Source organism: Chlamydotis macqueenii, chromosome 8 (genome assembly GCF_036417535.1).
Source record: "Chlamydotis macqueenii isolate bChlMac1 chromosome 8, bChlMac1.mat, whole genome shotgun sequence".
In the NCBI taxonomy this organism is placed as follows: Eukaryota; Metazoa; Chordata; class Aves; order Otidiformes; family Otididae; genus Chlamydotis; species Chlamydotis macqueenii.
The window spans coordinates 10,090,191-10,107,213 of NC_141563.1; the positions used below are offsets into that span (position 1 = coordinate 10,090,191).

Sequence of the window (17,023 nt, forward strand, 5' to 3'; positions counted from 1 at the left end):
GATTTGAAGTTAACTGTTTCATTGCTTAAGTATCTGTAGATTCATACCTCTACCCAAGGAGAATAATATTCTAATGCTTTCAAATGCACATCTAAATGTGCATTTAGACTGAGACTGTGAATGTGAAAATTATACTATGAAAATAATCATAAGTTACACATATAATGAGTGTTACATTTATAAAAAACACAATACTGAAAAGTTTATTAGTGTTGAATCTCAAGCTCTCAAAGTTAGGCAACACAGGAATTACGCCTGCCTGCTTTCCACTGTCTTGACAACATCCTTTTGCAGTTGCTTTATGACAGTCCTTACGTACATGATCAGTCTATTTCTTCCAGAAAATCCAAGTTCTGTATAAAACAGAAAAAGGACAGCTGCAACTATTTTTTTCCTCCCTTGTTTGGAATTCCCTGTACAATACATATCTTCACAGTAGAAGCATACTCTCCAAGGCAACATTCAGCTGCTTCTGTCATGAAACCATTGTTTCTTTTTCCATGAAAAAGCATACTGACTGTTTGGGATGGAGGGCGAAGAAAAGGCAAGAAACAGGGCTATGCAAGAAACCTTAATTCTAAGCTGTAATTTTGAGCTATTAACTTTGTAACCTTCTTGTTATTCTTGTAAAGCAGTGGAAGAGCCTTTTACATTCTTAACTAAGTGAAACGAAATTTTAAATTGCTTCCTCATGGAGCATCATCCAAACATATGCTTGGTTCATGCACAATACAGACCTATGACACTAACCTGAGCCATGCAGGCATAACTCCTAGACTGCCATCCTGTGAGGACTAACAGCCAGGCGAAATGGGATGCTTTTCCAGTGGGTTTTAGAGACTTCTGTTCATAGCTCAGCACTCATGAGTGTGAAGAATACAGGACTCCATTCCAGAGCCACCTGACCTTCTGCACCCTCCCCATAAGAACAGCCCCTTTTCTGTCATTTCTGTTAACGTGTTGTTACCAGTCATGTCCTATCCCTGTCTTAAATCCCTTTCCCAGTCTCCTTTAATTCATATCATCACTTTTATTTACAGGCTTCTCTCCCAAATTCCAAACTCTTTTCGATCTAGTCTCATCCACCTTTCACATCACTCAACAAGACCTCCTTTTTCCACCACATATGTCCAAGTCTCCTTGACAGTCCTTCTCAGTTCTCCTCCTGTCAATGTTCTTTATATGGAACATCCATGTCTACTTATTTAAAAAAAAAAAAAAATCAGTAAGAAAGCTGTATTTTTAAGCAGTCTAAGGAAAATTTTCCCTTCTTACAGGAATGTTAAAATAAGAAAAATCAAGTAAGTGTTTCAATACTAAAAGAAATGGAAAACTACTACTCACTGGCTCAGTTCTTGTGAACTCCCAGGTTTAGACATACCAATCAGTCTAATTCGTCAGACACAGTAATGACTCATTTTTACCACAAACAATCAAAATGACCTGGAGGCATGATCTTAACCACCAATGACTAATTAATCACCATTATTTTTAAGCTGTACCAACTTCACACTTTGCTGATCATCACCCTTCATCTTAACACCAGTTCTGGCATCAATACAAGCCTTTGGGCATCAGAATCATTTACAGGAATTTCCTTACAGAACTCCATTATGAAGGGAATAAGTAAGTGTGGTGTTAACATAACTTCAGTTAACGTCAAAATTCGTACCTTCTGGAAAGATACGAATAAAATTGTATATGCTTATGAAAATACAGAATCTGTTCTTAACACGAGAATTTAACCCATGTTTTATGAGTTTGCTCAATGCATTTTAGTTTCAAGCAATTACTGCAAATTAAGCCCTGAGGCTACAAAAGCAGCCATGGAATCTCACTGCAGCCAAGGAAATCTCACCCTAAAGAAATATCTGTTATGATCAGGACTCAAATACTTTGATAAAACAAGCATAACAACCTTTCCAAGACTAAGTTAGAATGTTACCATTCTTTCAGATGGAAGAACATTCATTTTAGAACTGACCCAATAGCATAAAAACCTCAAAACTAGAGACCGGTTTGAAAAAATTCAAAATGAAGACTTATTAATTTACACTTAAGTACAGTAGTATTCACAAGTTGTTAAGAGAAGCAGAACTTCAAAAATCAAAATTTGAATAGTAAACCTCTCTCATTTAAGGACTCTAATCACAAAATACTTCTCTTCCCTTTCAGATCTGTAATCACAAAATTCATCAAATTTTACCAGATATGACGAAAACATATTTGATCTCTTACTATTATAAGTCTGTCATGGTTTCTAAGTACAGAATTACCTCTGGAGATGATGGTATATCCTGATATCCCAAATTAAGGAAAAAAAATCTAGAAGAACTTTAGAAAATAGAAACAAAACTTGTGTTTTGAACTTTAAGAATATTCTTATGAATCTACCACACAGAAATCATGGCAAATTTGTCAAAATACAACCTTCCTCTTATTCTGTTAGCAGACCTTCATTCAGCAAGTAAGTTCAGATACTTGTACCTTTCACACTTTGCTGGACTGAACCCAACACAACATTGGCAATGGACAATAGTTATGACCAAGTTAAATGTAGTATTTGAGATTATAACACCTTTTTCAGAAGTGAAAAAAGGCAATAAGGTTTCCTAGTCTTCTCTCTAACGCAAGCATTGGGTAAATATCAAGTATTGTTTTGTTGTGTTTCCTTGTAGCTAGCTTACAATATTGCTTCATTCTCCACTTAATGCACAAAGGGCAAGGATGACAGGAATTATTTGAAACTTTATACATTAAAAATAGCTTTGTTTATGTTTTTTGGAGGTAGAACAATCAAAAATGTTTTAACAAAACAAGACATTGGTTTGGCAGAGTATTCACAGTCAGTGACTTCGTAACTCTTTCCCAATCTACAATTCAGCATTAGCTGTCTCTAGGCTCAAAACAGTGAATATGTTTTAGCATATATAAAATTTATTCTTTACACATCATTGACTACTCAGATAAAAAAAAAAAAAGAAGAAGTTTTATTTCTGTTGAATCTTGCCCGAGGGATATGCCATAAACAGCTGATGCAGATCACTGCTACATCTTGGGTTCATTTGCACCCACCCATTGGTGAACATGCTCCTTGAAAGTAGGATTTCTGATCCAGAACTGAAATCTGCAGTGAAGATTTTTATTTGGGATGACAGCGTTTTGATAAACTCTTTCTCACAGTCCATTAGCTCAGATACAGCTTTATGTAAGGTCAATGATCGCTAGAGTTATTTAGAGTCTTTTGGGTTTAATATAAATTGTTCAGCAGCTATTGTGGAAGACTTCTGCAAGTGATGTAGACATTGTTTGGGGTTTTTTTTGTTGTTGGTTTTTTTTTTGTTTGGTTGGGTTTTTTTTGTTTGTTTTTTTTTTTACCTAGGTGATCTCTTACAGCTTATGGCCACTAAAAGAAGATGCAATTATACAAAGGAGCATACTCCTCCCTCTCCTCCAAAAAAACCCTGCAAGAATAGCACCTGCTGGTATCATCATTTGTTGGTATCAGTCTCCGACTCTTGTGCAGGCCACGGGCCGTCCAGCCTGCAGATGAGGAATCCAGTATTTGCTCAAAGGAAATGTCACGATGAAGTGGGAAGGAGGTAGAAGTGGCTACTGAAACCCCTTGCTCAAAACCTCACTCAAAATTCAAAGACAGATTAACAATTCAAGCAGAAGCTGGTATCCTTAGAACATGCACATTCTTAAGTGGAGCTGGCATGCAGGACAGTGCATGCCCGCTCCACTTAAGAACATGGTGTTACCTAGCACCTCCAAGTTGCTCTTTCTACTCCCTTCTCACTCCCCACAACCAAAAGACTCAAACAAAACCACAAGAATCAAACAAAAACTTTATCCTAAAACTTCACTCCTGATGAAAGAGCATCTCGCATTGGCAGTATCACTATCTGTTCTGTATAAAGGGATTTCATGGAGTCACACAGAAAGTTTTACCTTTCATACACAAATAAATGCACGACACTGGTCAGGAACTGCACATTCCCAACAGTTAATATATTTTCCTCTGACTTTTAACCTATCTAACTTTGGGAGAATAAATTCTGTGCGAAGTTCATCCTTTTGATCATCTTCATATCATTGTTAGGTAAGGTACTGACCTTATTACACCCCTAATAAGAAGTTCAGTTTTTCTAGGCAATAACAGTAGAAAAATGCAATCTGTCTCCAACATTTGTCATTGCCCAAATTATAGGAAAGAAAGAAAAAGGAACTAACTGAAGTAAATTTTCAATTAAAAAAAAAAAAAAATCTTATCTAGTTATTACCTCTACCAGGAAGTCAAGGGGAAATGTTTACAACATTTATAAACAATTCCAGCTCCCCAGGTAACTAACGTGTGATTTCATCTCTCTCCAAATTAATTTCTGTTCACCATTGAAATTTCATTTCTGCCTAAAACTCACTGGAGTTTTCAAGGAAAACAGTCATTCAAGGACTGGTAAGTCAGCAGAACTGTCAAAAGTATTGGAAAAAAAATAACCTAAATGAACAAGTTACCACAGTGACCTTGTGAGTAACGGAAACCTGCTAGTTCACGCCTATATGTCCATGATTTGAGGAATATTTTTGTCCAGGCTTATTGGCAATCCTTTGCTTGCTAACAAAATGATCATTTAAAGCTGATGCTGCACTCTCATTCAGAGTAGTAAAGCCACTGCACTATTCATAGGGCAGAATTGCTCATTATTTTAAACACTCTCCTCCTGGAAGCCTTCTGGCACAGGTAGAGGGAAGTTGGTGAAGTTCAGTTTTGATACAGTAGTTCACACTTCCCAAACATAAATAAAGGTAGCAGAATTGCATCCCGATGTAGTAAATGGAAGAAGGAAGGGAAAGGTAGAACAGAGTCTACATACCAACAGCAGAACATTTACTATTTCCCCTTATTCTCCCTAACCCATGATCAGGTCATTTAAAGATTCAGAGTATAAGCCCCTGCTTTGTTTTCTATATATATTGCAGAATTGGAGGAAAGTTACCTCATTAACTTGTTTTTTGTCCAAGTGAAAAACTTGACCAGAACTCGTTGAGGCAATTTCTTCATAGACCTTGTAACCAATGTGATCCCTGTCATCACAGTCCCCAGTCAGCACAAATACTACCTGTATTAAAAAAAAAAACAAAACAAACAAACGAAAAAAAAATAAAAAACCAAACCCACACATTTGTCATATAGTGCAAACTTTAGGAAAATGTTGCAAAGACAGCATTAAGAGGCATGACAACAGAAGAACTGTATCACTTGGCATAAGTTCATATTACCTTGCATGAAGAACAGCCATATTGCAACTCACTACTGATGGAAAAAGCAATGAAGAACAGGAACAAACAACAAGAACCACTTTAGAAGTGATACTCCTCTATCAACACTGACACTTCACAGAACACTTGTTTCAGAACAATATAAAAACATCCATATAACTAGTAAGCTGACCAAGAATATATATACTGGTAGAAGGTTCATTTGCAGTATTTAATTCACAACATAGAAGAATTTTACCCTTCAGCATTGAGAAAACAGAGCATTAAATACATAAACCAGCTCAGAATGTAAATCCCCTCTGTACCTGTGACTGTTTCTGTTGAATGAGTTGAAGTACTTCATGAGTAAGTCTATAATCTTTGGATCGTGCATCAGTAAATACATAGATGAAAGAACCGGGAAGAGAAATTTCTAGAGCAATTTTTATTGCCCCGATGCTCATCTCTGGACAGTCTCCACCACCCTGTTCACAATAAGAAGAAAAACAAAACTTTTTTTTTCTGAGAAAAAAAAACATGCCAAATAAGTTACTTTCTTTTGGAACAGATACTTTCTCAGTTTCTAATAATTCATCCACTTTTTTTTTTATCCTAAGGATCGCATGGTTTCTGCAAGTGCTGTCACAGATTCACGCTCACAAGCAACAGCTACAACAATTCCCGAGAGAAAATAAAGTCAAAGGAAGGGTTGTGGTTGACCACAACACCAACCATTTTCAGGGTTACTCTTATCTTTTCTGGGAGCACCATGTTTTGTTTAGCTCCAGCTCGTGTGATAGCTCTGTTTCCTATTCCCACACGCTCCCTTACTGGCTGACAATTTAATTGCTGCAGTAGTATGCAGCAGTTATGGGAGGTCATGGCCATAGACACAGAAGGGAAATGATCTCAGAAAAGCAGCGCAGAGCTCCAGGAGGACCTTTAGAAGAACTTGACCTCGACTTCCCACGGCGGGGCAGGCAGTGCAGGGAGCTCAGCAGAGGGGGCACAGGTGATGTGCTCCCAGTGACCTGTGTTGCTCAGTAGACAGCTGCACAGCTGGACATTTTGCAGACCATGTGTTTAATCAAAATGCTTCCAAGTATTACTTTATTTAACTTTATATGAAAGGATTGGTTTCTTTTCCTAAATTAAGAATTAATGGAAAAGTACTGTTTAACTAAAAGTTCACTTCAACTTACAGAAAAATATTGAAGACAGAACTTTCCAAAGAGCTGAAAACTAACTGTAAAATCTGCCTTTGTAAACAGCAACAGATATCTGCACTTTCCAGATTAAATATAAAAAAATATTGCTTTCATTTCTACAGTCAACATGCCTTCACACATACTTATATACAAATCTCAACAGGCTGGGAAGGAAGGAAGAAAAAAGATGCAATTTTTGCATCTATTTTTAATTCTTCAGATGCCATCAGAAATTAAATTTTGAGGTTAAACATTCACATAGACACAAACCAGAAAAAAACCTGCCTTCCACAGTCCTTAAGAATTTCAGCTGTCCTCAACGAAATGCTCGTGTCAGTAACAATTTTTAATCTCTCAGTATCTTTAATCCCATTTCAGAACAAGAATATCAATAAACTTCTCATCTACACTAAGGAATAGGCATGTTGTGATTTTTCTAAGTCACTCCTTTCTAAATGTAGTCTTACTTTTATAGGAAGAGCAAGTGGTAGACTCAAGACTGCCTGAAATTCAAGAGAGAATTCTCCAGGAAAGTTTTTGACACACGTATCAGAACTCTGTCTTGGCAATGCTATGTCCTACAGGACAGATCAGTATATCCAAGTTCTCTTTCCTGCCCTTGCAAAGTGGATGTCATCTTCAGCAAAAGACTCTTCCATGTAAAAGTTTAATTTGTAGGCAAAGTCAAGATAAGAGCTAGTTTCTACAGATGCCTACTTGGAACAAGAAAATCTCTACTCCTGCGCCAAGTCTACTAGTTTGTCTCATGTAATATTCTATAAGGCAGCATCTATTTTCTGCATATAATAGGAAAAGCACTGCTGAGCTAAATGTTTATTCTGTGAACAAGCATTAACATTTTATTCTCCTAATGTAGAAGGGTTTTCTCAAAAGGCAGCTACGTAGAACTATGAAAAAAAAATTAATTTTTTTTAAAAAAAGAAAAACAACAACATTTTCCTTTAAATTTTTTCTGCCTTTCTCTCCAAATTGCAACTCATTACAGTTACAATTACCTTGTGAAGTCTCTGGAGAAACAGAGGTGAGTCAAGCTCAACAGGTCTCATTTTCCATTCAGTTTGGACAAGCAAACTGAAATTTAGGTTGTTAGCTTGGCTCATCTGTACTATTCAGGTTCCTTATGTCTAAATTGACCTATATAGCTACTTACTTAAATGGTGTTGTATCAACTTACAAAAGGATAAATTTAATATCTGATTTTAAAAGTGTTATCAACAAATCTTACAGAAGACTATTGTCATTTTTACACTGAGAAATACTCAAATAAGGCCCTTTCATCACTGTTGACGTAAGTGTATCGGCATCTGTATCATAGGATCACATAACACTCAAACTATGTGAATATACTTTAAAAGATTTTCATATAGACAAGATTTAAATATATTGCTTATGCAATTAATATCTGTTGTGAAAACTGTACTTGAGACTACACAAAAAAAACCAAAATCTCTGTTTAACTCTTATAACAAGGACACTAAGAAGCCACTGCTGCCCAAGTAAAAGTTATTGTCATGCTGTCCATAGGAATAATTCACAGTTAATTACAGATGAAAATAGGCAAAATAGGATCAACTTACAAGGTGTCAAAGAAATATGTCCTATATCACTTTAAATGTAAAAGGAACAGTGCCTAGTTTCTTCAGTGAAATGTATACAGATTAATTTTTATCTGATGTCAAATGCCAACCAAAAGCCTATTTCCAATGTCATGTACAGAACCTCCAATCTTCCTGTGACCAGATGAATTTTGTTGGAAAACAAGAGCTGGGCTTATCCTAATGTCCAGGGAGGACAAGTTTTGCAGTATTCCTGAAGCGCATATTTTGATCTAATATGTTTTTATATATAAGACTCTTTAAAATAATTTATCTTCACCTTAATTTTAGCTTTATTCATTAAAGTATTTTCTTTACACTCTTTTTAAAAATTAACCTACCTTAAATTTCCTCTACCTCCGCAGTATTCATTCTTGCTTCTTAACTGTCTTTCTAGATATGTCTCATTACAAACACATGGGAAACGTTCACATTTTCTGGGAGAACTACTGCAAGATGTCCTATCAATCCTATTCTAATCACTTTTTAAATTTATATTTTGGCCATTTACCAGTATAATGAAAGAAGGCAAGTCAGTGAAAGTCATGATTTAGCTGAATGAATCACAGAAGGGTTCAGGTTGGAAGGGACCTTTAAAGCCCACCCAGTCCAGCCTCCCTGCAAGGAGCAGGGACATCTCCAACCAGATCAGGTTGCTCAGAGGCCCGTCCAACCTGGCCTTGACTGTTTCCAGGGATGGGGCTTCCACCACCTCTCTGGGCAACCTGGTCCAGTGCTTCACCATCATCATTGTAAAAAAATGTTTTCCTAATATCTAGTCCAAATCTACCTTCCTCTATTTTCCAGTACAGATATTTAGAAAACAAAAAGTAAAGACTGGAAGGAATTTTAATTTTCCCTATGAAGGAGAAAAGCATAATGGCTGGCATTTTCTTGAAAATTTACTATTGTTTTCTCTGAATTTCAATCTTTCTGCCAACTTTTAAACTACTCATTCTTCCTAAACTAGCACTACTGGCTTTCAAACAATCTTTTATTTCAGGGATTACACCATGTGCCAGTTTCTAAGGGAGAGTCTATCTGGCACTACTGACTCCAGCAAGGTTCTCCACAGGTCAGAAGCATTTTCCTCAATTAAAAGACAAGACAATAGGATCATATTTTCTTTCAGGATAACTCCATTCCAATACTTCTCCTTCTTTCCATCACCTGATCCAGAAGTCATTTGTGGTTCATCCTCACCCAGGGAAAGTCCACCAAGGCAGATTACTGGTGTGCCAGTTCAAAAACCACCACTTGTCTCCTAAGCACAGCTACAGAAGCAATTCACAGAGTTTGCATGAGATAAGAGTCCCTAGCATTTGATGCCTTTGAGTCAGTAGGTGCCAAGTGAGAAGAGAAGGCAGTACCCAAATAATACCTGATGGGTCTTAAGAGTCTTTTTGTACCTAAATTAGTTAAAGCTAATGAAGGGTTTTAATTGGAAACAAGTTCCAGAGCACATTAAAACAGTTCATAAAGGTGTCTATGAACAACTGGTATGACTAATTAAAATGTAAAATAAATGTTAGCATTATATATTTTTTTCTTGTGTTATTGAACTGAGTCCCCGTACAATGATGTAAACTAAGACAAAGTAATTAATCGTAATCATAAATTAAGATGACCAGAGAACAGGAAGACAACAGTTTCTGCAGCTAAAATGACAGCGATAGATGACCTACATCCTGATGAAGAATCATTGCAGCAGAAACATCAACATGAGAGGAAAGATTAGAGGGAAGAAACAGGGCCTTTGCTAGAACCACATAGAGAACAAACAAGTTACTCACCTGAACATAAAGTTCCCTGAGGTCAAATTGAAATTTATTGGGATCCGTTGTTATTGTCACTGGACCAATTTCTAGAATGAAAAAAAAAAAAATTTGAAAGAATGAGGAAAACACAAAGTTACCAAAAGACAACTTCAACTGAAAAGCTAGCTGTATCAGATTCATAAATTCTGGTAGTAAAAAGCAAAATAAAAGCCTTTAATCAAAAGGAATAATTGAGAATTATATACCCAGCACTGAAATCTATTATTCCAAATCTAGTAACTCTAATATCATAACAGTATTAGCAAACTCTAGGTGTCTTAAACATTTATAGGCACATAAAGCATTCTGTGTTGCATTTCTTTCACATTTACTTTTGATGAATCATTTAGTTGCTCTTAGTAATCAGAAGGGAAAAAAGAAATCCCCAAAACAAATACGCCTGCACAAAAAGTAATGTATTTTTCCAGAAACAGTTGTAAAGGTAAACACAAAGGAGTGGCCTCTCTAAGCAGAATACACATACTGGCTTTACTGACTTATGTTTAAACAAAAGAAACCAAACAAAACAAAAAAAAACCCACAAAAAAAAACCACAAAAAAAATTGTGCCACATTTCTTCCCTGAAAGCTGGAAAAGCCCGGTGTGAGCCCAGTGCCCAACCTCAGTGTGTCTAGCAGCAGTTTCCAGAAAGAACTGAAGCAGAATCAACTTTATTTGTGGTGTTTGCCATGTCTTTGTATATTGAGAAATGGCAGGACATCAAATTGAGCTAGGCTATGTGAGTAACAGCAGTGCATATTTGAGCATTTCCCAATCACACTAACTGTACCGCAAGCCTCCCTCTGCCCCTTCTACAACTGCCTTCCTAATTGGTATCAAATGTGATTCCAACCAGCTGTTTTCCTACAGTTATGATTTCCTGACAGTTTACCTTCATCTGTCTTGGCACTCATGCCCTTCATTCTTTCCCTGTCCTGAGCCGGCATTCCTGCCCTGTCCTTGTGCCAGTAATGGCATTCACCTAACTCAACAAGCTGGTTCAGAGTGCTTAGCCAAAAATAAATAAGTAAATAAATACACAGACATTAAAAAGTAAATAGATTTCAGCTAGTTTAGTGCCCCAAAGTACTCAAAGAGACCAGCCGAGTAATAGCATGAAAAAAATGGGGTAGAATGATGCAGAAAGGGTGAAAGAAAAGCATGAAACTCCAGGGGTGCCAATTTAATACAGCTGGAAGTGCTGCTTCAGCAGATCATACAGCACTATAAAAGTTAATATGTACTTATCTTCCATATAATCTAGACATTTTTTTCTTTTTTAGGCAGTCCAAAGTCTTATTTCACTGGAGTTTCAACAACAGCCATCACTGAAGTCTACTATAATCACACACACATTTGCTTGGGTGCTTCTATTTTTGAGAGCCTTTTGCTAAGCATGCATTTTAATTTGTTTGAAAGTCACCCAAGAGATCATACAAAACCTTTCCTCGAGTATTAAACAGTCTCAAGGGGTTTTTTTGTATGGCTTTGATTTGATTTGAGCCATTTCTCTGTGACCGACATTTATTAAAATGCTACACTACCATCAAAAGAGCCATTATAAGGAGTCCCTGTTCCTCCACATACTTCATCCTGCCATGCTCCCTAAACCTGGACCATCCTCCGTTGGGTATTCTTGAAAGCATATGCCCGTAATAACACTATCTCCAAATTGTTTTGCTTCAAATCTATGCCCTGCCACCCATTGTTCTAAAGGATATAATAGAACAGGGTTTATATTTACAGCAAAATCACTAGCTCCTTTATTCCCTGTCAGTTGAGGGATTATATTTGTCAATTCTAGAGCAGTAAATCCTTTGGAAAGGCTTTCTTTCCCTATAAAATAAAGGTCTGAAAAGCAACATTACTTCAGCAAAGCTAAAACAGCACATCTAGTTTAGGTCAGATGAGAATTTGGCCTTGTTTCTCCACAGGCAGTAAGGGAGAAATCCAGCAGCGCACGGAGGCCAAGGCCAAGGCCTAGGCCTAGGCCAAGCCCTTGCCAGTCCGTCGCAGGATCACACCAAGGCTCTGGCCGCCCTCTGCTGTGAGCTCAGTAAAGAGCAGATCTTTGAAATGGCACCTAGATTATAGGTTAGAAAGGGAGCATCAGGTAGAGAATTATCTGCTGTCAGGACAGAACTGAGAACTGCACAGGAGCCTCACAGATTGCAGATCTTGCCAGCCAATTCTGCAACCATGACCGGAGTTCATCAGCTTTCTCCTGAGGTCAAGCAAGGCCCCAGAAAGGAGCAAATGGGATAATTCACATCTTCAGTGATAACGTATATCCTTTAAGGGACAAACGGGGGCACCAGGGATGACATGGACACTCCCAGTGTAAGACAGCAACCATGACTCCACATCAGCTCTTATCTGAAGGACATCGGGAATACTTCCAATTGTAAGCAATGATGGTAGTACTGCATGTAAACCTACAGCTACAGTCAGGTTGCCAACGCTAAACTCATCGATTACTAATACAGAAGGTGTCTGGAACTGCAATAACCATCCCACTCTGGGCTGGTATCGGCTCCCCCATCCACGTGATCCAATATTCTCACAGTTGTACAAGGTTTATTCAGTTTTTTTCACACATAACTTACAAGCCCATCATTCTAGGTCCAGATGGGGATAATCAGTCATGTTGCCATTTGAACACTCACACAGCATCTACTGTCTTTCACATACTATTGTGCCACGAGCTTATGTGACCTGCTTGCCAAAAAAGCTGAAACAGCCTTCACCAAGTTAATTTTCTTTTGTCCTCACTTTGCTACACTCAAAGCACAATCCAAGCAAGACTGTTTCATCTGTGTTGGTAAACACAGGCCTTCAAAGCATTCAGAACAGATAACAGTGAGAAGACATTACCAGAAGTGCTTTAAGTTTACTTGGCAGCTAGGAACCGTTTCCAAAAAGGACTTCAGTAAAGAGAGGCAAGTCCTCTCACAAAGCACCACAAAAAGTTCTTCAAGAAGATTAAATTACTGATACGATAAGAACCTTAAAAACTGTAAAGTCTAAATCAAGTCACTGGCATCAATCTGGACATGGCTCTGTAGAACAAATGCACAGAGGCAGGTCTCAGACTCAGTGCAGCTGAGACACCAACGCTTGTGCAAAGCTAAAGTACAGCACTGTTGCATTACATAGATCATGAGGCAGCATTGTTCGTAGCACTTTGAAGATGCTAACTGTGAAGCATGAGTTGAGGCAGAGTTTCTGAAGGAACTTAAAGGGTTTAACAGCTTTACAGTAGCACACTGTAAAAGTTCACCTCGTGTAAGAGCTTTCATCTAAATAATGCTGAAAAGCTTTGTGGCATTAAACTAAGGTAAGACATCAAAAAAAGCACATAGTTAAGTTAAAAAAAAAGCATCATTTGTATACAGAAAATTTTCTCAGAAACTAGATCCTGTAAACATACCATGCAAAGGAGAAGAAAAAACACTTTTTTTAAACTTAATTTAACAGAATACATTCTGATGCTGAAATATGAATCCATTTTTAGGCACTGATATTGGAGTATTTGGGACTAGTTTATTACCAATGTCTCCCTGTTACTCATTACTCTAGAGCTGTTCCTGGTCCTCTAGAAATGATTGTGCGAACCGTGAAAAACCCGATATAGACATAGTAACAGCAACTAAACTCTCTTGCCTTAAAGGCACAATGTAAGTGTCAGTTCTGTCAAACTGACTTGGTGATCCAAGACTTAATATTGCACACACACACATTAAAATCATAACATAGGAAAGGAAATATTTTAAAGGAATGGTTGCACACGTTACTGAACAAAGCCTGAACTTCGTAAACTGAAATCACAAAACTCAACATAACCACTATGGTGTTAGAGCTTGTACCTAGGCTATTAAATGAATATGACAACATAAAACTGAGTACCAGTCCATTTGACAGTGATTTCTTTGTTTTTAATCAAATTTGCCCCAGAAAGGAAGTATCATCTCCTTTGTAAAGAAGCAGGGAAGACCCTAGTAATGTGAGAAACTGGCCATTCTGAAAGGCCCTGATGTTCTCCCATGACTTTCTGCCACATCTCAAATGGCTGCGCATTTGTATACAAGCTGAACAGCAAGCACATCGCGAAAACCACAAATTATCTCATGACACACAATAATACATAATTACTGCAGAGGGTCACTGCAAGTTTAGCACTCCCTTAATCCTGACCGTGTAAGACATCTGCACCAAGTATCTCTTTTGGATAGCTGACTGTTTTAGGAGAATCTAGCAAAGGAATATGGAAGCCATTTACCTACCTCTCATCAACTCAGAACACTGAATTTGTTTGTTCTGGAAGAAAAAAGTTCTAATTGATACTTACTAGGTGAAGGAATTTCGGCAGAGATGCTAAGTCCTGCAGAGCACTTGCCTACAGAACTCCTTCTAGTTCAGAGGAATCACATTTCCCTAAACTAAAGAACATCCCCAAAATAAATAAATAACAAAAAACACACAACAGCAACAAAATCTTGGTACTTTAATAACAAGTGTAATTTGAAAAAGGAAATATTTTAGATGATGTGATCTGGAATTAGGTAACCTAGTACTTACCTCTTGACATGTATGTATGGATTTCTCCCACGTGATGGTGGGAGAAAAAAAAAAAAAGTCACACACTAGGCATGGTTACACACATTCATCTCATGAGTAATGCCAGTTTTAAGCAGTTCCCTTGCCTTGTCTGAGTGTCGATTCCTAGCTATGACAATTTTGACAGTTTTTGAGATCAGAAGTCTAACATAGGTTTCATATATACATACACATCCCTACCCGCCCATGTTTTATTTATCTATATAAAAAAATAATTTTGTATATCACATCTGTCTTCCAGTCTTGTTTCCTGTGCACACTCTCAGGCACAAGTCCCACCACAAGTGAAGAGATGATGAAGGATTGGGAATGATGAACTGGGACAGCTAAGATGCCTAAGCCAGAATTGCTGCCAGAAGAAATTGGTGTACAATTATTCCATAAGAGCTGTTTACTAACAGTGCTGAACATTGAGCTTTATGTGATTTAATGCTGTCTTCTTAAGCTTCCTTGAGAATCCAACTATCCAATTCATTGTAAAGCTCTGCTTATAATTCTTCTGAAGACCTTTAGCTGCCTGCCAAAGATTAAAAAAGTCATGATGGAGTTACTGTTAACCAGCCTCCAGCCAGCTGTCTGTCCTAAGGGCATATAAGCAGAAACCTTAGATTTCCTAACAGCAAATTGGATCCTGCACATCAGGACTTCGCCCCACTACAGATGACTCATGAGCTGCCATGAGAAATGTTTCACAGTGCTCTCCTGTCCTTTCCGACATCAGAGTAAGATGTCATAGATGTAACTAAATAGAAGAAAAATACTTTTAATTGCCGTTTTTGTTCTTCAAACAGCTGATATCGTATACAGAATCAGAACATTTTTTTTTACCATTATGTTTTAACAATGAATGTAATTGAAATCCTGCTCCAGTTTTAACTGATTACAAATTTCTACATTAAGCTACCAAACTCAAGCAGCTGACTCTGAAAGTGTAAACTAGGTAAGTATTACTAACCACCAGCTAGAGGAAAAAAAAAAAAAAAACAAAAAAAAAAACAAAAAAAACCCCACAACCTTAAAGCCCTCTGCTTCATCCTCTGAATTGAAGGAGGCCCTCAACTCGCATTACAGATGACAGAAGCTGTGTGGATGAACACCTTGCTGAATTTTTCCAGGAGCACAAGCAGTCTTGAAGATGCTGCCTACAATCACGAGTCCCCAAAGCTAACGCACACTCCACTGCAAAGACCCTCCCAATGGGCTCAGGGAGCACTGGAGTAAGCCAAGATGCTTAACACTAGAACATGTAATAAGCTATTTAAAGTTTCGTCCTAAATGATACTCCCTCGTGACTCAGTTGCTTTTAGCTTTCAGATTCTAAACTGAGTATAAATAAGTTTTTTAACAGCCCAAGAACTGTAGTGAGCAACTTCCGCCAGATTCTTAACCAAGACAGAAAAAAGCCAAACAAACCTAGCAAGCTCACGTTTCCTTAATGCAGTCACTTTTTTTAAAAAACAAAAATAAAAAAAAAAAAAAATAGCTTTTCAGTCACGCAACCTATGACTATTCACTTTAATATGCAAACTTCAACTTAAGATGACAACTGACTGGAAGGAGTTTTTCTTTAGTTGACTATTCAAATAAAAGAACAGAGAGTCAGTCTATACAAACTGCAAAGCCCTGTTAAGCTGCCTAACACAGTATTAGTGGAGCATTACTGAAGCTCCATCCCCACAGACAACAACAATCATCACCCTCGTACATCAAATTCCTCACCAGTCCCCTCACGGCAGCAGCCAAAGCCCAGATGAAACTTGAAGACCAAAAATTTAACAAAAGCTTTAGTAAAAGTGTGCTTTAGTAAGTGGCATATTTGTATTTATATTTCCCATCGTTATAACATCTATGAGCCTGTCTCTTTATTTGAAAAAGGAAAATAGCAACGGTTTAAAGAAAAAAAAAATTGACATTTATTGGAAGATAAAAGCTAGCTTGGAAACCTGCAGTAGATAAAAATCTAATATTACCTTTTGTCTACTGCAATGAGCACTAAGTTTAGCTTACAGATCTCAGGTGCAGTTGTCTAAAAGTTATTACACAAATGCATTAACAAATAATAAAAATCACATGCTGATTTGCCCAGCACAGTAACAACTAGCCCACTGTTAACTCTGCCATCTAAGAACTACAGTTATAAGCCACAAGATCTGCAGAGTAGTCTCTTCTACCCATAGACCGTTAAAATAAATCTAGGTTTGCCACAAATTCTCTTAAGTGGGTGATGCACAAAACAGCCTTAGAGCCTCTCAAGCCCCTGGCACATGTGGCACTACATCACACTCACCATGGAACCACCAATAGAAAAATCTACTCCCTCAGGCTGGAAATAAGAAAATACAGGTTGATTTTTGTTCTGAGAAAATAAGTCACTTGAACATCCCCCCTGGTTCCACTGGAAGGTCACAAGATTTTGTTTATTGCTGGTGCACAAACAAGAGGCAAAGGTACCTGAAAACTTGACTCCATGTGGTGAAAGTTTAAAGTAATGCCAGTTGCTATT

At 37.5% G+C, this 17,023-nt stretch overlaps 1 protein-coding gene across 1 annotated transcript in view; it reads right to left on the bottom strand.

Moving 5' to 3' along the window:
• The window catches only part of HMCN1 (hemicentin 1), a 201,103-nt gene that overhangs the window by 158,156 nt on the left and 25,924 nt on the right, over positions 1–17,023 (bottom strand). The window contains exons 2-4 of the mRNA XM_086753035.1: positions 9,880–9,950; positions 5,589–5,747; positions 5,001–5,123 (exon numbers count right to left, since the gene is read on the bottom strand). Of these exons, the coding sequence (XP_086609161.1) occupies positions 5,001–5,123; positions 5,589–5,747; positions 9,880–9,950 (353 nt within the window). The remainder of the gene's footprint in view (positions 1–5,000; positions 5,124–5,588; positions 5,748–9,879; positions 9,951–17,023) is intronic.